The sequence below is a fragment of the Anopheles stephensi genome, chromosome 2, assembly GCF_013141755.1.
Source record: "Anopheles stephensi strain Indian chromosome 2, UCI_ANSTEP_V1.0, whole genome shotgun sequence".
Taxonomy (NCBI): Eukaryota; Metazoa; Arthropoda; class Insecta; order Diptera; family Culicidae; genus Anopheles; species Anopheles stephensi.
The window spans coordinates 60,901,223-60,926,456 of NC_050202.1; the positions used below are offsets into that span (position 1 = coordinate 60,901,223).

General features: G+C 44.0%; 3 protein-coding genes across 9 annotated transcripts in view; 1 reads left to right on the forward strand and 2 right to left on the reverse strand.

Moving 5' to 3' along the window:
- Positions 1-246: 246 nt before the first annotated feature.
- Positions 247-2,361, reverse strand: LOC118506531 (beta-catenin-like protein 1). The gene is made up of 3 exons (XM_036043799.1): positions 2,215-2,361; positions 733-2,139; positions 247-659 (listed from the first exon to the last, which is right to left on the reverse strand). The coding sequence occupies exons 1-3, from the start codon at positions 2,242-2,244 to the stop codon at positions 378-380; spliced, it is 1,719 nt and encodes a 572-aa protein (XP_035899692.1). The 5' UTR covers positions 2,245-2,361; the 3' UTR covers positions 247-377.
- Positions 583-25,234, forward strand: part of LOC118506534 (fibroblast growth factor receptor-like) — a 119,593-nt gene continuing 94,941 nt past the window's right edge. The window contains exon 1 of one of the 3 annotated variants that reach the window (XM_036043806.1): positions 583-693. The gene's annotated coding sequence lies outside the window, so the exon portion shown is untranslated. Of the gene's footprint in view, positions 694-6,043; positions 6,242-25,234 lie in introns of those variants that run through there. The other 2 variants (XM_036043805.1, XM_036043804.1) reach the window with 2 other exon arrangements.
- Positions 2,792-25,234, reverse strand: part of LOC118506530 (acetylcholinesterase) — a 69,010-nt gene continuing 46,567 nt past the window's right edge. For 2 of the 5 annotated variants that reach the window (XM_036043797.1, XM_036043798.1), the window contains exons 3-9: positions 14,807-15,149; positions 12,786-12,902; positions 12,174-12,711; positions 11,898-12,095; positions 11,117-11,824; positions 10,854-11,026; positions 2,792-10,762 (exon numbers count right to left, since the gene is read on the reverse strand). In XM_036043797.1, coding sequence (XP_035899690.1) covers positions 10,641-10,762; positions 10,854-11,026; positions 11,117-11,824; positions 11,898-12,095; positions 12,174-12,711; positions 12,786-12,902; positions 14,807-15,128 — 2,178 coding nt within the window. In that variant the 5' untranslated portion in view covers positions 15,129-15,149 and the 3' untranslated portion in view covers positions 2,792-10,640. Of the gene's footprint in view, positions 10,763-10,853; positions 11,027-11,116; positions 11,825-11,897; positions 12,096-12,173; positions 12,712-12,785; positions 12,927-14,806; positions 15,150-21,965; positions 22,194-25,234 lie in introns of those variants that run through there. The other 3 variants (XM_036043794.1, XM_036043796.1, XM_036043795.1) reach the window with 3 other exon arrangements.

The window sequence follows — 25,234 nt, forward strand, 5'->3', positions numbered from 1 at the left end:
AAGGGATGGCTGCAACTGGGGCTTTTAATTTAAGCCTGACGAAATCATCACAGCAGCCATTGGCGGTGAGCCGAAGTTAAGCCAAAGGAACCATTGCCTTGCGGTTCGATCTCGGAGGTATAAAAGGGGAGTCTTCTGCAGCGAGCATGGAGTTTCAGTGTGTCGTTTGCCGCGAAAGGTTCAGTTGAGATCGGAATAAATTTCTCCTGATGAACAGTAAATTGAGAAAAAAAAACTTCCCAGTGCTTGAACTTCTCCATAAACTTTAAGGTGTGTGTGAGTGTGTGCTTTATTGGATATTACGTGAAAATTGTGAAATTCGTGAAATCCGTTTCACCTCTATGCACACTAGATTGTTGAACTCGCAATTGTTCGCCCTAGAAACGATCGATTAGCTGCAGTATGTGGGCTTGCTCCTGTTCACGCCAATCGCTATCGCTGGCATCGCCCAAATTCCCAGCATACTCGCGCATTACGTTCCGTATCATCTTCATCGAGCCGTTGTGAAGGTTCAGGATCTTCAGTACACGCTGCTTCACCACATCGGTGCAGCTTATTTCCAGTATTACGTAATCGACCAGCTGCAGCGTAAAGAGCCCTCCGGACAGTCGTTTCACGTACACCATATCGTCATCCTGCTCATCTTCATCGTCGACACGCTGCATAGTGGAATATTCGCGTTATATAACACAGGTATGCTACGGTTAGTTGGCAGAACCAATCTCCACTTACCATTTCCTGATCAATTTCCCGATCCATCGCTTCCACCTTATCCAAATACTTCCGGTGCAGTTCCATCAGTCGTTCCACCTTTTCGAAATCATTTTCGGTGAATTTCGACAGCAACCGTTGGCGCTGGGATCCTTTGCAGTTGCGCAGCATGCTCGCAATGATCGAAACGATGTGTTCCTCGTGCTCGTCCGTGCTGAGCAGTCGCTTCTTGCTACGCTTCGGCGTTTTCATGAACAGTGGAAAGATGGTCCGCAGTCCGAGAATGTCGACGAACTTGTTACAATTGTCCCGCCCGTCCGGTCCGGCCATTGCGTGATCGAGCACCTTGAGCGAACCATTGCGCGAGAGCTTTTTCTCGCGTAGCATCAAATTCATCAGCTGTAACCCTTCCCCTTTGAGAAACTTTTCACGATTCTCTTTGGCCATCAGTGCCGAACACAGGCTGTTGAACAGGTTCTCCATGAACTCTTGCTCTTCAGCCGAGTTTGGATCGTGTCGTTTGTAGGCGGCTAGCTGCTGAAGCAGCACATCGATACCATCAATATTGCCCAGCGTAATGCGATTTTCGTTCGTATCCTGGACCAATATCGATAGGATCTCGCTACAATACAGCTTGTTCGCGTCGAACGGTATTTTGGCCCGCAGACGTTTCATGATCCATTGTAGCAGGCCCTGTTCGGCAACCTCCTTTGCGATGTCGGACTTTACCTCGATAAGATTCTCAAAGATTGCCAACGTATTGTGGACACCGTCCGCCTCTTCCTTAACCGACTCGTCCAAGCGCTCCAGGTTCTGTACCAGTAGGCCGGCTGCCTGCTGATTGCGGAGCGCTTCTATCAGCGTTTCCGTTCCGTCCAGACTCTCGTGCAGAATGTCCACATCGGTTAGTTCCTGTAGCAAATTTACCACGGCTACGCTTATGTCCGAGTTTTGATGCGACAGCAGATCCAGCAAGCTGGCCACACCGTTCAGCTCGACCAGCAGTGGATACAGGTCTGGCACCGTGGCCACCGCGTGCAGCTCCTGTATGGCGTCGTTCAGTTCGATCTCACTTTCCATAAACTTTTCCGCATTGTCCGGAAATTTGATACGCATTTCTTGGTTTTTGAGCACCCGCTTTTCGAACAGCAGCAGCATCTTCTTCAGGCCGCTCTCGTCAAGCACCTCACCGTCCGGTTCTTCCGTTTCAACAAACTTCAGAATGTTTAACCGCTCCTCTTCGCTGATTTGTGGCTCCTTGGCAGGCAGTACCGGGTTTCCCCGTGCCGTTGCGGTCTGTTCGGTGCGATTCACCTTTTTCGGTGGTTGACTGCGAGCCGCCGCCGGTTCCGGGGAGTGTTCATCGTCGTCGTCGTTTTGGTTGTCCTCGCGTTCGAAATCGGACGGACGCTTCGGGGTTTGCTCGGGCTGAAACACAAGTATTCGACGTAAGAGTTTTTGCGCACAGCAAGATCTTTTAGTTAGGTTGGGCCGGTTTCTTACCTTAAACGACAACAACTCTCCTACGTCCATTATTTGCAAGAATAGTAACAGAGAGCTGGAGAAAAATGCGGAAATTTGTTTATTTTTTCCGGTCACTGCGTCCCGACCACGGCGCGATGTAAACAAAGTAATGTTTACAAAGAAGGGTTAACGAGTTCAATCAAGGTTATCATTGGGTGGCATTTGGAATCGGATCCCTTTAAATCTATTTGAAATCGACTTTTATAATAGTAAATCTTTGGTTCAAGAGTATGTATGATTCTGTATTCGTAAGAAATGAATAGTTTACAACATTTTAAGCTCATTAAACTGCGTATTTCAATGCATGCCGGGTACATTGAAATTTATTGTCGGAAAATTTGTCGGAATCTTTGTAATTTGACAGCACATAACTCCGACACAAAATACCATAACCGGTTGAGGTTTGAAATACCGGTTAGTCGTTACCGGTTGGGTAGTATTTTCATCTCTTCTCAATTAGTTACTTAACTACCGATAATCGCAAGATTGTTTCAAATTCGCCCTCCTAGGCTGAATGCAACCATCAAACGAAGAGTAAAAGACAGCGAAGAAAGTGTTTAAAATTGTGTACTTTTTATTTCCTATACACAACATTTACATTTAACAAAGCATTATATATCTCATATATTTTCCTCATTTTTTGTTGCTTTTATTATCCTTATTCTCATGTGTGTTTGCGCTTGCTTTTCCATGCGAATTCTTTGCGTCTTTTTTGCTTGTTTTCCAGACATCTTGGCCCTTATCGTTGTGTGTGTAGTACAAGGGCATTTTTTCTGTTGTTTTTGCTGTCGTTCGAATTTCTTTCCATTAGTAATATTCTTAGAAGGATTCAATTAATGAATTAATAAATTTAAATATATGCTATAGTGACGTTTCATCTTTTTGTCTTTTCGGGGGTCACCCATACTCAGCCGGTGCCCGGTGCGCTACCGCAATCTGCTAAGGATATATTCTCATGAGCGAGTTGAGTTTTTATTGTTTTTTTTTTTTGTGTTTAGCATTTCACCGTCCTTCCGGTCGATCGTCCGTCCTTTCGCATGATTGGAGCCTACAACTTGATACATCTGTTGTTTTGTTTAATGCTGCTCTTTGCTGATTGCACACTTTAACGTTTTATAATTGGCCAATGTCTACTTGCTCTAGTACTGATTATTTAAACTACCCATCAAACAAATTGCTGTCCCGCGTTTTTTTTCAATATTAATGACTTCGGTTTCAGTTGCTCCATGCTTGCTTGCAGAGGCAATTCGAGTAAGAGAACGCAAATCGGTACCATTTTAAATCCCGGTGGCACGTGGTGAGGCGTATGTTACTTTAATTTAGATGCTGTGAGGACCAACCGATTCCAAAGGTTTTGTAACTCAATATAAGTAGTTAGTTTCTGGTTTCGGGGCTTTCTTTTTAACTTTGCCCGTAGTATTAAAGCGATCCTATGTATGCAGAACATGTATGTTGAATTCGTTGCAGGATTACTCTCGTTTACTTGTGACGCTACTGCTCGCTCACGATCGTGTACAATTGGAACAAATCGAAACGTAAAGGAAGGAGTAATAAGTACATTTGAGTATATAAAGCAATGCAACAACGTGTGGTTGGAGAGAGTAACTGGTAGTGTGTGGTAGATTTGCCCTCTATTCTGTTATATAGGTGCTTTACATTGTGCCGGCCCTTGGTGCCTCGATCACGGTTTGCCGGAGTGCCTGCATTGGTTGTGTCACTATTTGATTTGGAAAAATCGTAGCCCGTACTATTCTCTTGTGTTGCATTGTGCACATAGCCTCACTGGAAGGCCACAGCCACCTTTAGCGCAGCCTTTGCTCTGTGGAATGCAATAATTAGTTAGTAGTTGGTTTGTTTGTCTTTTTGAGTTTTGAGTGAAGATCCATTCCAATCATTCACCCTACACTCTGCACTCTACGCTACATCATATACCGCTAGTTGAAGCTTAACTGGTAAGGATCTAAACATTATTCAGCTAAAACGGCTCCCGGTACAAATATAGGCTGCATTTAGAAGAGATTACTTTATTAAAGGTTAGCCTCTTTCTGCACCGTTTTTATCGCTAGTGAGTTGATTACTTGCTACTTCTCTGATTGGGGGGGACTGGCGGGTAGACTATACGAAGAGTGTGATTGTGTTTCGTATCTTAACACGGAAGGACACGTTTCCTTCCGACGTTCCATTCCGGAATCCATCTTTCGCTGCTGCTGAATATCGTACAGCGCCACCGGTTCGGGGATGTTTCCGACTTATCCATATGTCATTAGGCCTACTACTTAGTGACGAGACGTTTACTCGGAGTCTAATTTCAAACACAACTACGTAAATAGCGATTGTAAAGTGGGGGGGAGGGAGTTTCGTTTGGAAGATTAACGTGAAAGCATTAGCATTGTGGTATAGAGTGGGTGGTGTTCATTTTTTTTCTAGGTAAGGAACAAATGGAAACAGAAATATCATGAAGGTGTTGAAATAGTCTAGGTCGCCCATATGAACCACTATCAAAAACCAAATCAGCAACGTGCTTATAGAGTAATGGTAGAAATAAGCTACTCTTATTGTGCAGTATACTTCGAAGCAGGCCTCAGGCCTCAGCAACAAGTAAGTGGCGCAGTGGGGATTCACGTCGCATTAAATTTTACGTTCGTTGAGCTTAACCAATGAAACGTGTAGGCTGTCTTTAGTACGCGAGATTTAATATATGTATGTATATATATAATATCGTATAATACTATCACTAATGCAAATTTGAACATACTGACTAATAACCGCCTCCGTTTCCCGCTACACCGTAGTGCTTGTCGCTCGTCCTTTTTGATATTTTCGACTTGCTTCCTAATGATTGTGGCCGATGATTGGTAAAAATATTGTATCCTCCGTGTGGTTTGGTCATTCTCCTATCAATGTGGCACGCTCATGTATAGACTTTCGACGCGTTATCATCAACCACCGTCAATGCCATATGGTGCTACTATTTCTTAAAACCGACGGAACCAGCAGACGAAATAATGCATCAAATCAATGCGAGGGTTTGCTACATATTTACTATTCATATTCTAATGGATGAACAACGCTCACCACAAGCTTTAGGGTAGAAGTGGAGTGGATTGCCTAACTGATTTTTCAAAGGTGCTCGCTCTTGCTAGGGCATCAATCGGATGATTGGCTAACCTTCAACTACGCCTCTCGGTTTAGCACCCTTCCTGGTTGGCTAACCCAGTTATAATACTACTTTCTAGTTTTGCGTGTGCTGTTCTGAGAGTTTTGTTGGGATTTTTATTCTCCACCAGCATTATCCGGATGTCACCGATGTGGGAGTTCCGTAATAAAAAATATACAATTTCATAAAACGGTCGTAAACTCTAAGCTTAAATGATATGTATTATGAACATTAGTTCTTACCTTTCCCCCACTTCCACCACATCCATCACCTTACCTTACTCACAATTCTCCTTTTCCTCCATCATCTTCCTTAAACTTGTCCTAATTTTCCATTTTCATCCAGCTATCTGTTCGGTTGTTTGGGATTTGCTTCTTTTTTATCGTCGGTCTTTGATCCTGAAGGCAGCAGGAAAATGTTATACACTTAAAATGATAGTAGCCCACGGGAAGCATTTTACGAAGTTATCAAGAAATTCCTGCATTTATAAAAAAATACCTGATGGATGTGTGGACCCAAGAACAGGCAACTATCGCCACATGTTTTCGTACCGACTAGCGTAGTAGTTGGTAAACAAAGCCGTTTGACGTTTGACGTGTTGACGTTTGCATCGCTGCAAAGCGCGTTTGATCATGCAGTACGCAGTGGAATTCCGCGTTTTCGTGAACAATAGTGGGATTGTGGTGGCACTGAAGTGATTTCATGCGATAAAAGTATGTTTAGGCTACAATTTATGCACGACGAACAAAGTGCGAAAGAAGTGACACTGTTGTGCATTGATCATCATCTTCGAGAAGAGCCGAACCGGTGCCAACAAGAAGGATGCTAACATCCAGTTGTCTGTCAGGGGTAAGTCAACAAAACTTATCTGTACGGGGATTATATTCATCCGATTCAACGTGTAATCGAGTGCGCAAACATCGAGACAAACAAAACTTCAATCCGCACAAATAGCGGATGTTAAAGCACACGGGATCGCTTGGTGGTGAAGCTGCTCTTCTTCCGTTTCTTTGGGACTACAACCTCTAGAGGTTTCCCGACTCGTGGGAAGATCAGGCTTTTGCCACGGGAAACATCACCTGCTGTTCTTTCGAACCGAAATCCTTCTCACTTATACTGTCTAAAATCTGCAAACTATCTTCAAGGATTTTCTGGAGGATTCCTTCCTTGTACGCATTATCCAGCAGCTTGTCTTCTAGTTTTGACTCACCGACCTAGCTGTAGCGGGTTTGAGTGAAAATTTGTCTGCCCTGCACACGATTTGCTGCATTTTCCTCAATTAATCTGTGCACTATTTGCCCATTTAACATACGTCTCTAGTGATATTAATTTTATAATACTTTTTTTTGTTTGTTTTTTCATTTGAAAATTGGTCCATTTTCAACGTGAATCATTGTTGGCCGGGGTTGGGGGAGAATGTGTAAAACACGCATCGTGCATCGGAAACGAGTGAAATTTTTGTTTTTTGTAGCAACTGCGAAAATCATTAACGTGTGCCAATAAATTAAACCTCTTTTTTCACCCTACTGCGTTCAACATTACGATACTACGCAACAAATTTGGTAAAGAAACTGTGAACCTTAATCCAACTGCTTTAATGCTTTAAACCAGATGGAGTTATAATGTAAAACAGTAATGATAACGAAGGATGCCTGGCGTACGCACCGATCTGAATATTTAACCAAAGTTGCTAAAAATGGGAATTTGGCCCTCTGAATCACTGCTTGGGACTACAATTACCTATCGTGCGAATTGGGACACACGATTCCTATGCGATGCGAGCCGACATACGACGACTTGACTACAGAGAGATGATCACGATCACGATGAGCGTCGAGTGCAAAAGGAAAGTTCTTTGGAATTTGTGGCGGCTCTCTGTGGCGGCTACTTCCTTTGCTGTGCACGCACATTGGCGCTTTCTTGTACATTATTATGTGCACGAAGGGGGGGGATTCATGTGGGTTTTGGGTGTAAATGGGTATTTTTTTTTTGTTTTTCCTGGTGGTGTACATGTGCAGGATGCGTACGTGCGTATTGTATTTTCTTCAAATACCTTTTCATTACTTGTCGACAGTTGCTTGTCAGAGTTGCTGAAACAACCGTTTCAAACAGTTACCTTCAAGGAAATCATCACAATAATGCGCGTTAAGAGCGTTTGTTTCTTTTTTTTGTTGTTGTTGTTTTGTTACATTCTATAATAATTGTAGCGTTTTATGTGGCGCCCGTTTTTGCTGCTACCTTCTGCTGCTTGGGTCCGCTCTTCTTCGATCTTCACACAGCGTTCTACGACCATTTATTGCCCAACCCAACGTATGCGCTTACATGTTTTTGTATATATATATTACTATAAGTATATATATATTTATATAAGACTACATAATTGAACAGCGATAACGGTGCCGTCTGTTATTGTTTTTCACATCAAGTGGCGTGCTATAGACAGGCCTTGGTTAGCGACACGCAATGAGGGTGATAACCGCTATCAGTAGTATAGTGGCTGGGAGGAATGGTTTCGGTCACAGTACGGTTCTTAACTCTGCCACAACTCAATGGCGCTTACTGTTCCTCGTCACGGTCTGGCTTATCTCACCCATTATCTTCTATCCGCCCAGGAAAAAAAACGAGAGCAATTTTTGGCAAAGAAAATCATACATCTAAATATCGTCTCGCAGCCCTCCAGCAAAGCACAGTCGTTATTTAAATAGTTTGATTCTGCTTGACACATTCGACTCGATGCCGTTCAATTTCTACTATATCCACTATTTCATCTGGACACAAAATCCATCATGTTATCCTACCTTCAGGCGCTTGATGCTCGTGGGTGTGGTGTGGATTGATTTCCTATTGAACTTCTGTAGCTATGACTCAGTGGAGTTAATTTTGCATTATGTTTGCGCACCAGATCCTGAAGTGTCCACGGCCATATGCAGGGCGTGTGTATAACGAGGTTAGTTTTGGAGTTGCTATGCTTGCTGTCTATGTTGCTGCTTATCGCTTGGTTTTACTGGTTTGTGCCTATTTGTTGTATTGTACGAAAACGGGGAAAATGTCTCAGAAGTTTCGTTCGTTTGGGGTTTTTTTTTCTTCTAAACATAACCTCACTTGGGTGATTATTTTTGCTCTGCTCTAGTGTGCATCTGCGCCATTTGTCTCCTTATACTCATCACGCCCCTCATATACAACTTCACCACCGTCGCCAGCTTAAAACTATTCGATTTTATCATTTAGATTGCAACAGCATTACAAGATATGATATGTTTTCGAGTGTGTGTTTTGTTGTTGTTTTAATTATTTAATTCTTTTATTTTCATTCAACTCTCTCGTTCTCTTATACCGACCTATAGCTTCCTTTTATGTTTTTGTTTTTGTTTTCATCTCTCTTGATTTGCTTTTTTACTGCTTCGCTAGGGTTTCTGGTATCTAATTAACTGTTAAATTTAATTTAATATCTCTAAGCGATCGGCCGCCCTTAATCTTAGCGAACCTGCTACTCTTTCTAGCCGGTGTTGTGTAGCGAAACTATTCCCCATGTACCCATGGCTCTGATTATTTTTTGGATACGATATAGTTTCCTTGCCTCCTCCTGACCAAGGGCAAAGCGAAATCTTCTATGCCATGCTTTTTAAAGGAAACGTTGCACTTTTACACCGCAACTCGACAGCACAATCACGCTGGATCTTCGTCTCGCAAATTTTCATGCCTGAACGTTGTGTGTCGAAGTAGAAATGTTTTTTTTTCTGCGCGCTGCCGTTCTTCCTTCGTTTCCTTCATTTTTAGTAAACTAGTTTATCCCTTATTTGTTCGCTTCTCGTGAAAAACTGGTTTCCATTTGACTGCGCTGCGCCAACCGCTAGTACTAAAAGAGGGGTTTCAAATTTCATTTAGTTACATGCTAATTGATTGTTGATAGTATTTGTGGGTTTTCTTTTGGTTTTGCAGGTCATTACGCCTAGGTGTATTAAGTTTTGTGTGAGTGTGTTTTTGATTTTTGTCTTCTTAAATATCTTCGTTTCGTTTTGTTTGTTTTTCTCTTTTTGCTTTACTCCAATAGGCTTTTGTTTTAAGTTATTATCCAATGGGATTATTTATAAAGGTTGCTTAGAGAGGAGGCTGCTTGTAAATTTGTTTTGAAATTTACCTTGAATCCGCCATTTTGTTTGGAAAATGGCCATCTTTTGTGTGTGTGTGTGTTTTTAGAATGCTTTTGCAAGTAATATGTTTCGATTTTTGCGCTTTTCGGTAACAAAATTATACCCCTTTCTTCCATTACAACGCAGCGGTACTTACTAATTTTGTGTAATAGTTTTGTTGACGTCGGTTTGATTTGGGTTTGGTTTAAGGAAGAGGAAGTGTTAAGAAGGTGGAAAGGACTGGATACAAGCTGGATAATCTTTCCCAATCTCGCGGATACCTTTTTCGGGCCAGGCAAGTGCTTTTCCAACGCCCCTGTCCAACAAACCAATCATCCCTGGTAACGACCGTTTACGAACCTGATAACGAGTTACACTAAGCGTTACGGAATGAATTCATACTCTTGTAGTTGTAGGCAACGGACAAAGGAATGTGTCAGAATATGAGGAAATAGTAGTTTTTTCTTTACGCGTACAATATGTGTGTTTATATGTAGGCTATATATGTAGTAGGTTTGTTTTAAACATTGGTATGTTTATTGTTCCGGTGTTATTAGTTCGTGGTGTTGTTGTGTTTAGTATGTGGCCGTGTACACCCAACGGGCCCGGTCGGTAGATCCTGCTACAAACGACGTTGCTGTATTTTTGTGAAGTGTGTGTGTGCGTGAAAGATTTAAAGAAGTATTACTGTGATTGGGGCGTGTTGGCTATTGTGTGTCCATCTTGTCGCTCCGATCCTACCAATACACACGACTGATCTACCATTTTCTCCGGGGTTTAGTGTTTTTTTCTCTTTATTTTGACTTTGTTTGTCGCTGTTGTTATTCATTTAGTTACTTTAATAGCCATAAGAAAGTTGTGATTTATTTCGGTTTGTTCTTTTGTTTGTTGTTCTCCTTTCCGAGACTCTCCATTTTGTTGCTGCTGTAGTGAACTAGCGGTAGCGCTGTTGTATGCGGCCGCCATTGGCTTTTCTTCCTCGCATGCTCACCGCCATTACATTTTACGTTTTCCTACTGTACCGCTGGCTTCTGCGCTATAAAGGGCAAATTGTTTAGGAAAAATTTGTTCCTCACTATCTTAAAGCTTAAACGAACTAGGCCATGGAGGGGTAGTAATTATTGTATGAATCTGACCGTAACTGTCAGCAGCGACACTATCAGCACAATCAGATCAGGTCGATAAAAAAATGCGCTGCTTTCGCACGGTGCACTTGGCGGTGCTGCCACTTGTAGGTTAGCTGTCGGGAAAAAACGGGAATGATGACGTAAATTAAGACTTCAGATCAGTGCCGTTCGGAATTACTAGGACATTGCGATTATACTACTTACAGGTAGCTGCAACTAGCTGAGGAAGGTATTTCTTCCAGAAGGCACACTGCCTCAACCGTGGACCCCGACCGACGAAGGACGTGTTGAGGCCCAGCTCCAGATAGTGCCGTCCGTGGGCCGTATGTTTGGGCCATTCGGGAAACTCGCTACTCGCTGTGTTGGGATTGGGGTTGCTGTTTGTTTTTTGTGGGGGAAGAATAGAAGGATGTCATTAAAGCTATACTCCTCTGTGTCTTCCCGATCCTCACTCAGACAACACTTACCCCGTCTTGGCAAAGTTTGACCAGTATCGCATGATCTTCCGGCTAAAGTCTTTCTCGTCGTCGGTGTAACCAAGGCTAGGGTTGAGCGGTTCCCCGAACACGTAGTTAATTTCGTCCCCATGCATAACGCCGGTCCAGCGTGGCCACGGATTGCCTTTGCTTCGGTGCGTGTACAGATACATGTACACATTGTTGCCCTCCTCGGCGTATCGCTGTGCGAACTCGTTCACGTTGCACGTGAAATGGTAATCGCCCACCATTTTGTCCAATGCATCCCGGTTGCTGTTCGGATTATCCGGTTCGGTCCAGTCGGTGTACTCGAACACGATCGCTTGCCGCGCGGCCCCATTGACGTACGGGTTAAGTTCGCGGACAGCTTGCAAGAACTCTTCGCGCGTCACGGTTACGCCTTCCTCCTTGCGCAGCAGCTCCGTCAGGTAGTAGATGATGAAGTAGTAACCTTCCTCCGTGTTACTGCCGGTGAGAATTTCCGTCTTTTTGAAGCGCCCACTCGCCAACGAACGTTGCGGTGTTTCGTCCAGGAACGCTCCGTCGACGACCGGCACGAACGGGAACTCGCAGATGCCGAGCGTGCCCCACTCATTGTTTACCAGCACGTGCGGATCCTTACCACGCAGACATTCGACCGCCTCGCTCAGTTTGCTTGGTTCGTGTGGACATGCGACCGCCTCGGCAAGTCGTAGTGCTCTGGAAGGTACAAAGCAAAAAGCTAGTGCTATTAGGCGAAGATTTTGAGGATAATTTATTGCCTGCATCGTACCTGAGCGTAGCTTCCTCCCGAGAAACAAGTGCCCACGGTGCCGTTGGTGAACCACTCTGCAGAATGGCTCGCTGGAACAGATCTCGCGAAAGAGCGGAGAGCAGATGGAGTGAAACGGAAACAGCACCAGCACTCTCGCCGAACAGTGTCACTCTGGATGGATCACCACCGAACCTGTGAATGTTGTCCCGTACCCAGCTGTAGGTTTTTGGGGAAAGCAAACGATCATCTGATCAGTACTCTGTCTGTAATGCTTCGCTGCCATCTAAATCTTACCGTAGAGCGAGATTCTGATCAAACAATCCTGCATTGCCCGGGGCTTCCGGTGTACCGAGGAACAGGAAACCCAAACTAGCCACACGGTACTGCAGGGATACGACGATCACGTTCTCCTCCGAGGCAAGCGCCCGATGATCGTACACGTCTAGTGTGGCCGTACCGGAGTAGAATCCTCCACCAAAGATCCACAGCATAACGGCAGCATTCTTGGGACGGGGTCGTGGTGCTACCACGTTGATGTACAGACAGTCCTCCGAGAGTGGTGTGTTAGGGTTCCACATGGTCGCACCCGGGAAGTCACCGAACACGGTGTCCACAATCTGAACGCAGCTGTTGGGCGGTGTCGTTGTGTTCAGCACTCCGGTCCACTTCTCCGCTGGTCGAGGATGACGGAACCTTAGCGGTCCAACCGGTGGCTGTGCGTAGGGAATGCCAAGCCACACGTTGACCTTTTTGCCACTGGGCGCCTCCACCGTGATGCCGCGAATGCGACCCTTGTCGGTGTTAACTACCAGCGGATCATTATCGTTGGCGTCTGTCAAGGTGACACAGTGAGACTTTGCATTAAGAATATGCACTTTCCAACGGTATTTTGGGCGATGAACTTACCCGAGTTTGATTCACGCCTCGTCAGACCGCGCCGTCGCGGTGTTGCTCCACTGTGGACATGCTCGCGCTCGAGCGTGCCCAACTCGGGATCTATAATTCGTACGGACTCACCGTGACCTATATATGGTGTAAAAAATGCATCTGAAAAATTGGAACCACAGAAAAAAAAACAACACACAAACATGTCAAAAGAAAACCAACAAACAACAACAACCAAGGAAATTCAATCTATCGCAACAATGCGCGCATTCATTTTTTTTTGGCGGGGCCGTGACGGTGGTGGTGGCGGCGGCGGCGGCGGCGCTGACTGTGGTCTTGATATGGTGGAGGGTAGTGATGACAGTTTGGATGATGTCGGTAGCGGTTGGGAGTGTGATAGGCGCAACGGATTGGTATGTTCGTCCATTAAGAAGTTTTCTTGTTATGTCTAGCTGTCAAATTTGACAGATTCGTTTTACGAATACTAAGCCCGTGGCTACCAAGTCAGTTTTAAGTCTTATAATGTCACATCAAATGTCATCCTATTGAAAAGATCTAAAGTGCGTTGAAATGTCTTCTTGGTAAGTCCATGCCCTGTTGCGATAATTACTTGCTGCCCATTGGACACACACGCACGCACCGCACGCTCACGGTTGGTTCTGGTTCTGAGTGAAGGACATTCGTAGCGGAGGTAGTTGTGGTAGTTGTAGTAGTAATGAATCGAAAAGTGACGAGGGTGTGAAAATACGAAGAAAAATAGAAAAAGAGACGTGAAAAATTGTTCGGAACTGTTTGTTTCCAACATTCTCTATTGCATTTGAACCAAGTGCTCTACTGCACATTCAAAGCTATCATTTGAGGGTGCTTTTGCAGGTGCGAATTAGTTAGTAGTAGTGCTTTGCTCTCAGATTTGTATATAGTGGCGTTAGAAAATGCCCTACAGAGGGTGCGTCAGGTGCCAGGGTGCTCTTGTGCAAGTTGCAGTTGGGGTGCGTTAGGTGCGTACACATAAAAGGGTAAAGGGTATCTTACCATATGATAATATAGGGTCATCGATGAAAAGGTTAGGCAGTTAGTAGGACTTTCTTCTGACAGTGAGTGAGCTTATTCAATGATCGTGACAGTTTGCAATGATTGGGTTCTGAGCAAGTCAAATGCTATATTTTTTGCCTCGTTTTGAAAAACTTTACTTAACCATATACCCTTGGAACCTTGCGAGAGACTAGTTGAGCGATTCGCTTATCAGGAAAACGCATCATAACGTTTAGGCTATAGGAGTTGTGATATGTTACGATTTTGCAAGGAACGCCCGCCAGCGATTGTCGTTACCAATATTTTGATTTCCTGTTGTTCATGCAAACTTAAGAGAAATAAGCAAGGAAAACTGAAGATATAAATGATTTGCAACTGCAAAGGCTTTTTGCAGTATGCAATACTTAAGGTCGCAAATCCATATCGATCCAATATTGATCGTTCGTCTACGATAAATCTGGTTGGATGTGCTTGGGAACGAAAAACTTGGCACACAAAATCTGAGATTCTGGGTAGAGCGAACACAAGTACACATCTACGTACTGAAAATCTACTTTCTAGATACGTCTTTAAGTGCATATACTTAGATAAAGTAAATAAAACGTAAAACCACATTTAAGTTATAGCTAAGAAGTGATACAGTGATGAGAGTAAAAGGGGTGCTAGCAAATCACACAGAGTAAGAAACGGAATCAAACGGACAGACATAGAAAGCAGCAGAGTGGTATGAAAAGTGTTGGAAATAGTGTCCAGTGTTTGCACAGTTTCTTGTTCTCTTTCGTGTGGCTTGGCTCTGGACCAATTTAAGACGCAAGAGAACAAGAAATAGCGCTCATCGTGAAAACCGGAAATGACCAATCGGGTCCTTCCCTGTGTTCCTCGTGCCGAATGTCGTGCCTCACGAGCAAAAAGGGTGAGTTCCCGAGTGTGTATGTGTGTGTGGTGGGGGGGGGGGGGAGGTTTTGTGAAGTGAAGATAGATCCGCTCATTACGGACTCTATCCAACCGACCTGCATCTTTGCTGAGCGTAATCCGTGCCAGATCTTCCTCGCCGGACGACAGCGCCGACGATGATGAGGCGGCAGGTGCGGACGATATCACACCGGATGCGAGCGATCCGGACTGGGCGGACTGGGAGGAAAGGCCAGCGCCGCCGACACCCGACAGCTGATGCGAACCGAGGGCGGCACCATTGTTGAGTTCGTGATGCCGTCCCTGCACGATGGCGGACGGTGGCAACAGGAGCAGTAGCGCCGTGACGCACAGTAGCCCCAGCGGAATCGCCCGTCGTCCTAACCGTAGTCTACCCATCAGAAGCCCCCGGATCTCCATCGGTACGGGTGGAGGAGAGTGCTGAAAATGCGGAGAGAAAGAAATGTCACAGATTAGTGGTTGGATATACTTTTCATTCCCTCTTCTCGATAAATCCTCCGAGTTTGGGCGGAAGAAGAAATAGACGAGTAAAAATATCAAATCATGAATTTCGCAGCAGCTCATCCCAGACTCCTGTGCGAACTTCCTTTCGCTTCTTCCGGTTTGACACGGAACGGTTTAGAATGCCAAGACTTTGCCGACTATACAAAGCGAGCGCTGCACTTCGGTACGAAAAGTTATGCTTTTCTTACACTTTTTTTTTTGTTCTTCTCCGCTCTGTCCTCCAACGATGGCATTTTAATATTCATAGTCAATCGTGCGTTCCGGCGGAAATGGAATGGTTTGGTACGCGCGGTATCTCTGCGTCAAATCGTGCGTCCGGAGCTACCGACGGTGATGATAGTAATTACGGCTAAGGGATTAGGCACTGATTTCGTTCGGTCGAGCCTCTAAACCTCCACCGGCCAACGACAGGCCAGGATTAAAGAACAAAGCACAACTTCACAATGTCCGGGCATTCCTCGTGGAGAGGTTGAACGGAGGTCGATGCGGAATGATCATGGAATGTCTAATTCCCGTTTTAGTGCTTGCCTCTTTCTACTGCCACCATCGTATTATTTGACAGTTTGAAGTTTGTAGCACGATACAGCTTACGAGATCTGCCACGGTTTTGGATCCAGAACGGAGCAACCTTTCTCTCAACCTCTCCCGGGCTTTCGTCTTCGTCCCGAGACTAAAAATGCTAATTCTGAACTAATCGTCCCATGAAATTCTTCGATCCCTTTACCACTGATGCCGGCAAAGGGAGTACATTTTGCTTAAGATCTGTCGGATGAAGGTAAGGTTTAAGGTTGGTTGTCTTAGGTGCTTTTGGGCCTTAATGAAGCACTCTCCATTCGACACCGTCACTTCACCTTGTCCAACGCCAAGTTGTTACAGTACATCGATATGCAAAAGCTTGTGTCCGCTTTTACTGTTCAGAGAAAGCAGTCCGCGTATAATAGCTGGAAACTCTCTGCCTCTCCCAACACCAACACTTCTTAAGCACGGTGTTAACTAAGGTACTACACTCTAAATCGTTGATTGATTTTCTACATCCGCCATAACTTTTTGCTCTCACGAATCGTTTGAAACACTCGCGCCGTGACCTTTCCGTAACGGTGTCCATTCGTCCAACATTGTGCCGTGCCACTGCATAATGATTAGGTGGTGTTGAATCAGCTGAAGCTCTGGGGGGAAGAAAAGGGAGCAAGTCATCAGTATTGCATAGCGTCCCTTCGTCGCCATGCCTTCCCTCGCCGGTACGGGCGCCCAAAATGCCGGTCGGGTTCTTTATTTATAGGCCATAATTCTCCTTCCGGTGACTTTACGATCGAAACCGACAGGACAATCATTCGGTTGCCGGACCGTTTTCCGTTTATTCGAGTCGAATTATTCCCGCCCATGGTTTTGCTCTGCCCTCTGCTTGATAAGCGCTGAAATGACATTGGTTCCCGCTTGCTCTTTCTCTCTCTCTCTCTCTCTCTCTCTCTCTCGATCCCTTGGCTTAACCGTCCCATCACACTTGAACGTTCGGTGCGGTGTTGTTTTCTTTTAATTAAATTCCTTATTAAAGTTTTCCCTGTTTATTCTTACTACCAAAACTTTTATGTGCATGTATCTAGGTGTATGTGTGTGTGTGTGTGTGCAAGCTTTCTTCTGACAGTATTACGGCGTGCGGCGACTTCACCTACTGATTCATTTTGTGACGGCTTATCTGTGGGAATCTTGTCTTTTGCCTGGATCAATATCATAACCGTGTACCGTTTCGTTCGGGTGTGGGATTGTTAATGGAAAATTGGATCTCTCATCACTATATTCAACCCTTTCCATCGTTACCGAAATGCTCGGGCAAGATGAAACACACAGAAACACATAAAACGCGTTACTTTCGCACCAGCAACAGCAAAACACCGGGTAATGCCTTGTTATGGGGTTATCCTTTCCTTACGGCAGCCACCATCGCCCAAAAACCCCGAACGCAGGAGGAAGAAGATGAAAGTTTATTTAATTAACACCACTTTTCGTACTGTGGCACGTCAATTTCGTTCATATTTTATGATGCTTTCATTTCTGTCCCCAAACCGATCGGGTACGCACACGGATGGAGCGAGGGCTCCATTATAGGTGCTAGCTGGGGAAGTTGATCTTGGTGGAGAGTTCCCTAAAGTGTACGGCATTTGGTTGGGATTGTGGCATGGGAGATAAAATATCTAAAAGAGAATAATATAGTTTCTTCTAAACCGAAAGATAGCATCATCCTTACGTAGGACTGGTTGCTTTGGAAGAGGTAACTCCTATGCGTAGAGTCTTATGGATTATCGTTTGGGACATTATTTATTTTGGAGTACTCTGTACCAAAAAAGGGGACCCTACTTTAAGGTGAGGAAAGCATTGATTTAGGTAGATTTAAAGCTCAATACAGAATGCAAGCACTGTGAAATGATTAAATATATAAGTGAAATTACTTCAACGATTTCCTCCCCTTAAATTATGCAATACGCGCGACAACGCTTATTTGTAAGGTTAAATATCATATTTTTATTTTCCTTTTTTTTTCATTGTTGTCAACAATTTGTATGGAGTCTATTTTAGATCTTGAAATAGAATTTTTGGAGGACTCTGATGTCAAAAGCATTAGCCGGGCAGATCTTATCATGACAGGACGAGGTATCGAATCCTGTACGGACCATTTTCCACTACATGACTGATTATCCGTCTACTGGTAATTGAAGTCAAGGAAGCCAACAATGGCAGGCCAAGACCTCTCTACAGGTTTTAAAGCAAACTAAGACAAAGAAAATTGAATTTTTGAAATGTCTATCAGGTAACCAACCGTCCTGCAGTTCCACAGTTCGAGGCGCATATCTCATTTCAATACAACCGAATATTATTTCGTCTGCACATCGATTCAATATGGCTGACATTTTGTCATTTGTCGCATCAAGGTTCGGTTCGGCATAGACACAACCCCCGCACAATCACATGTCTGCACGTGCAAGTAACACTGAAACAAATGTCACGCTTCTAATTGAAATGGGAAGGATTCGTTTCACCTTCGTTTCACAAGAATAATGTAACACAGATACTCTGATGGCGCTGTCTCATCCGATGCAAAGTAGGAAGGGAGGCTTCCACTCCTTTACCCAGCCCGTCCTACCACCGACTGCAACCCAACGGTGACAGATCGTGACGTCAAAAGGAATCCTTCTGTAAGGGCGGGGATGACTCTTCGTCACGCGGGACTAGAGAAATGCCGAAGTGTCCCACCAAAAGTGGGAAGTCCGTGGAGGAGGAACCATTTCTTCTACTCATTGTCGTTGGTCTTCTTCGGCTTCCCGTTTCCCATTTTCGGAATGGAATCACACCGACACTCAATTATAAGAACTGATAAATATTTCATGCTTCGCTGTCACTGGTGTATCGCGCGGCCCCTACCACCGCGGTGACCGTTTTGGTCTCATCGGACGAGATTGGGGGCGGTCTGGTGGCGCGGGAAACGAAAGGAAGATTATCAGCATGTTTCATCAATAATTCATGCTTCTAATAGATAAAAATAGCACTGCCATTTACGTAGCCGCCGTTTGGGCTGTGCTGTGGCTCTCCAGGCTGCTGCGGTTCTTCTCGAACAAAGTCTCCGTCACAGTGTGGTGACAGTCGGTAACGGGCGGTGAGTGTTTCACCGGTATTTGTCCTGGCCATGCTGCAAGCTGAGAGGAAAAGATGCCGAATTTGCAGAAAATAGCTTTATCATACACACCACTGCCACACCGGGTTGTTGGAGCAGAGCCCCACCGTTTTTTTCGGGAGACTGCCGAGGACCTTTCCATTCACACCGCGACTTCTCTGATGTCAAGTGCTCATTGACCTCTTGGAATTGTTTTTTTTTTCTATTGCTTGCTCGCTTTCTGTGTCCTTTCATTCCAGGTCCTCGTTTTTACTGTAATATCCTTTCGAGCAGTAAGTCCTATTAACTCTGACAGCCATTCGTCTTCCGTTTCTCGAGGGAACGCTTTCGTTTGGCGGACAGTACCGAAAGGACACACGGTAAAGTACAATCCGAAATCAATACCCTCTTGTCGGTAACGAGGCCATGGGGATTTTTGTTTCAAAATTGCCGGCACGTATAATCCGATTTTCAAAAATGGGGGGAAGAAAATGGCCAACCAGTGCCAACGCATTTTGGAGATATTTGAAATTTGATTTGCAAAATAGCTGCGCGCAGTATTTCAGCTGTATAATGGTGGGTGTCAAATGTATTGGCTGTGCTAAACTGAGGCCTAATAAGGGATAATAATCGCTGTTTGTCTTCATTATTTTATTAGATTTGAACAACAGGCTTGCCTGGCTGGCACCCTGGTATTTATGCAAGTAAATAGTGCACTTTGAAGTGCGTCATAATGCTAAATCGTTTACTTTAATTTGATTGTAATCAATTACATTTTGTGTAGCTGCTGCAACAGAGACTACACGCAAAAAAAAAACCCACAGCAGCACAACACAAATTGATGAAAGTGTTTTGTGTGAAATCGCTGCAAATTATGGTCCCTGCCACTTGATCGCTTTCAATCACACACATACCGTACCGTAGGTCGTACCGGATAACAAGATAACGAGCCTGGTCGAATCCGATTATATCGACACAGCGTTGAGCATAGTCGTGTCGAAAGCACTGCGGGTGAGCGAGCGAGCAAGATGGAAAGCCGATTGAACATGGCGTTATCCTGCCGTGCACGCCTCCAGCCCAGTTTGTGAGGGAGCACGATCAAACCGATCACTGCCACTGCCACTCAAATGCCATTTAATTAGTTTAACGAAGCGCCCCTAACGGAGATTATTCCACCAAAGTGGGCAGCTACTTATTAATGCATAATGATGGTGGCCCACCGATTAGTCCTGGTCCGGCCCTTCGATGCTGGTGGTGGATGGAGGCGCGTACCACACACGTAGTTTACCACCGATACATGCCGGGTATCCCGTAATGAGGCCAGTGCTAGTCTGTGTAGGGCCTTATAGTTTTAGTGATGGTGATGGTATTGGTGGTAGTTTAACGGAAGCGGAAATCTAGTGTTTGTTTGGTAACGTACTGTGAAGCTCGCGTTCCACAGTTGTTTTAGGGAGCGATGAGGAGGTGTGCGTCCTTTTTCCTGTTTTGTTTGTAATTCAGTCCGTGAACTATATTCCTCCATAGCATGACGTTTCGATGGCTGTCAGATACGTAACGAACACTTTTCATCACTAGATTTTTAATGTTTCTGGTTGACATTGATCCATTGATTAATGAACTAATTAAATTTTAAATTTTATCGTCCATCTCTGTAAGGTGTAAGGTGACATGAAAGGTACAAGCTGACAGTCGTCCAAAGTATTGACGGCTTACTCATTTATTGTTTGTATTGTTGTTAAAGATAAAAATAGAAACTCAATTACTGTGAGCTGCATTAAACGTGTGCTGGACACCAACAAGGGCATTTTTTTCGGAGTGAAATACTTTAAATGTAGTAAGGAATATGATGCGGTCTGGTGGTTGTGGCGACCAGTTTTCACACAATAGGACCGGGGATCAAATCCCATCCAGACCCGCCTCCTCGTACGAAGAGCTGACTACTTTGTTACGGGTAAAATCAAGTCACATTAAGCCAGAAATGGCAGGCCGGGGCCTTTTACCGGGGGAGAATTTCACCAGACCAAGCAGATTAATAGTACTGCAATTTCATTAAAACACAGCTCATGGTCTAGAAAACAGTTCATTTTAATTTCGCCTAATTACTTGCTAAGGATTTGCAAACATCTCCTCGCTCTTATTTACATACTCACAACCGGAAGCGGATGGTGTCAAGGGTGGTGGCGTACATTTAATGTTCGCGAATGACTTAATTTGATGACCGGGTAGATTGGTTTATGCTGGCTAATAATGTGTGTCTGTGTATCTTCCGCACGCGAGCTTTAACGCTAGTAGGCGGTAGCATCATGGTTTACAGACAACACTGACTTGTATCTTCTGCTTTGGATTTAACTCTGCAGGATATAGCCGCTTTCCCTTGCTTGCTGAGTACACGCCATGTTTAGTAGAATAATATTGATCTTGTGGGATCAAAACGTTCGCAAAAACTGCTCTCTTTCTTTAGACCGGATAATGATGTTTAAGCCGTTGACTTGTTGATCCAGCTTTTTAATGAATGGCTGTGCATTTGTATTTGCTTAAAATTATCGTGCAAAGGTGCCATAAACAATTGTCAATAGCAATTTAAACTGGGAGCCAGGTGTCTTAATTTCAGCACAGACACTTATTTAAAGATGGTAATGGACACTATCAAAACTTTTTTTTTTTGCTCTACGTTATTTTTTCACTTATCTAGAATATTTTGCTCCCATTTTGGTATCAAACGGAATGTCTGTTCCTTCAAATAATGTTATTTTATTGCTCGTAAAAAAACACCGCAGCGGACCATTTCAATGAAACGTCTCTTTGTGTCGGTCTCGCCGGACTACGCGGAACGCTTGAAAACACAGCCGGCATTACGTTGATTTGCTACGATTATTAGATTATGATTTACGATCTACTACGACCGTTCCGGCGTAGCATTTCTTTCCCACCAACAGCAAGAACAATTTAACAGCAGCATATCGGAATGGGGGGGTCAAACTTCACTCGGAATGTGGGGCGAGATAATGTGATGCTGCTAACATGCATTATCATCTTTATGCCACAATGCACACACACACACACACACACAAACACAAACACAAACGTACCTTTAAACTGCAAATCTGAATAACCGGACGTTAGAGATCGTAATATGGGATTGGTTTTTTGTTAAACGAAATCCTTTGCATATGCGTTGGAATCTTATTTACGGCTTAATATGATGCACTTTGAAACTATAGACCACTTATCACCTAGGGTCACTGTTTTCAATCGAGAAATGAAGTGAAGCGTTCTGCTAACGAAAGCAGTATGGCGCATAAAAAGATGGAGCTGGTTTGACAATCTCTGTTTACGACGACCGAACCGGATTTGACAGTGGTTGCAGGGGTTACATATTGTGACGAAATTTATCGCACAATTTTTTTTTATGCGAATCGAATGCTTTGTGTTATATTTTTTTAGGAGTAGCTGAGGGAAGAATTGATCCTTACATTAGTAATACTTATGGTAATACCATAATTAGTAATACACATAATTATTAATACCGTACCATGGTAGAAAGCATAACAGAGTAATAAAATTAATAAAAAAAGTTTGTAATAAAATAAAATAAAATAAAATTACAAATGAAAATGGTCAAAAAATAACTATGAATCATAAGAAGGGTCTATGATGACTTCAGTCGGTAAATCGGAAAATTTTTACCGGCTTTTGTTGATCATGCATGCCGCAATTGGGACAAAGAAGGTTGCGTCGCAAACCTACATGTACTTCACATTTAATTAGTTTAGACGCCAAGTTGTAAGATCCTATTGCGGTGATATTTACTTTGTATGGTAATAGCTTTTTTAAAATAAATTTTTGTAATTCTAAAATATCGGTGTTACAAAGCTCAAAACGTAGTCAACATTATTATGATTTTTCAAGCAACTGATCGATTCTAATTGTTCTACTTTTATTAGATAACAATCTAAAGCTTTTGATGACCTACTAGGATTGACGATCAATTTGCATAGAGAGCTAGCAGCACTTCGGACGTAAAAAGGCAAATACGTCATCATAGACCACATTATTTTAATATGGCATGATTTTAATAATTACCGAAAATAATCATTCTCCAAAATGAAAAATAATACAAAGTTTACAAAAAAGGGACTTAATTTCATGTATCTCTCCTAGCAAACGCATTTTGAATTAGGTTGCACAAACCCTGTCATGTTGTGGTGGTCGTTTACGATCGTGTGCTTCGTGTACACGATCGCCGAAGCGGATGGATCTACTTACGCTAAGCGAAATCCGCGTTATGTTCTGATGATTGTGTGAGGTTAACGAGCTCTTGAAATGCAAAACAAAAACGTCATGCTTATTTTTACTCGATAGGAACGGCAGATTGCCGTATTGCTTTATGGGTTTAAAAAATAGATGTTTTTGTGCATAGCATCATTACAGCGCCGAAGCATTTAATTTTTTTGTGTAACCTTTACCTTGAGCACCCTGTATATTCTTAAGGCTTTAATAATTCTAAGGCTTCAATAACAGCATCACACCAGCATCACACAGCCAGCATAAAAACCTTCCGAAAACTGAATGATAACTTCCTCGATACCTATGACATTGTTGTGGTTGGCTAGGTTATTGATTCAAAACCTTTCGTTACGTTTGTCACCTCGGCGAGGCATCGTTCAAAACCACCAAAATAATGTTTAACCGAAACGTGTATCCTTCCTTTAACGAGCGAACGACACCTCTTCTTCACCCGGAAAAGGGTCACTTGGGGATGGTTTCCTGCACTGTGGTTATTTTCCTAAACACCCACCGTTGTACTGTTAACGGATACGGCTTCCTCCTTACTACCAGATACCGGCTGACTATCACAACCGACCCCCAGCTCGGCTCTTTCTGTTCCAAGTTTGCTCTGGACTTCTTGGACGGACGGACCGGACCCCCTTTTGTGTGGTTTTGTTAGTCGTGAGACAATGGCAGTACAAACACTGCCAATGTACGTCATTCGAAACACTTTCCTTTAAAGCACGACATGTTGAAGACACACACACCCAACACCCACCGGTGGGATTGGTTGAGTGTCAATCGAGTGAATGGTAAAGGGCTCCAACATACGGTGTTCTCACGGTTCATAAAACTTTCACATCACACCGTAGGTAGGTGTGCCGTTCTGGGGCAGGTCGGCATCCATATCGTCCTTGCTCTTCCCTCTAGCACGCGGACACACGTACCCTGGTCGGTTCATTATTCGTATATGAAATCATCAATTAACAAAATGAAATTTAATTTCATTGCTCCGTTCTCTGTGTCTTGCTCCCTGGAACACTGGAGCGCCCCTTTGCTGGAGCTCGTCGTTCGATTGAGACCTAGAACACCGAACCGATAAAGCCGACAAATACGGTACCGTCTGTCCGTGCCGGGTGAATTAGTTTGCTTTTCGCACCTGTCCGACCTCGCACCCGGAATCATGACGAGTTCTGCCCGCCGCCGACCTTAACGGCACAGTTCCGGTTCAAAAGGACAAGTTCTTCCGATGAAAGCGGAATACCCTAGAGTTCCCCTGGGTGGGGCGGTGCGAATAGAAGGGTGCCAAGCGAGCGACACACGCACCAGGGTTGGATTAAATGTGTGGGTGTGCTGGCTGCACATTTTGCACAGGCTCAGCCAACCGAGATATACATGCGCTACCGGATGGGCCGCAGTCAACCTTACCGGAGCTTACCGTTTGTTAATTGCATCAATTAAATTTGATATATTTTCACATAACGAACTTAGGTGACTTCTCTACCGCCGGATGGTAGTGTTGCCACGGTGCTTCACTATTAAGCCGAGTAAGCGGACCGGCCAAGGTCCGGTGTTCAAAACGGCACCAAAGTGAAGGTAGGCTTTCGATGGTGATGATGATGACACACGGTTAATACACGTCTGGTGTGTTGTTCGGGTTCTTTTATGTATTTGGTCAATCATCCTTTTTCGATGGGAGGAGTTGGATGGATTTGCAAAACGGGCGATTCCCGGAAACGTCTGCTCTAGCGGAGGCAACACAGGTTAGCAATTTGAGCAAGTGAGGTGCCTACATTCTATTTTTACATCTCGATAAAGGAGATTTTTTTATGTCTCCGTATGCTTCCACTATCGTTTTGGAACACGGTCGTGTATGGTTTTAATGAGTGTAGTGTTGATCGTTATGGGGAAATCGTCTAGCACAAAAAAGGTAATGGAGCTCTTTTTTTGTACCATGGAAACGATAGCAGTGCAGAGGCTCAATCAAAATCAATAGGAAGGAAATTATTTACGGGTCATAAAGTATTGAACCATTTTTAGCAGAGTTGTCAGCGTACACGATGCACTGATGCTGCTATACCGGTTGGTG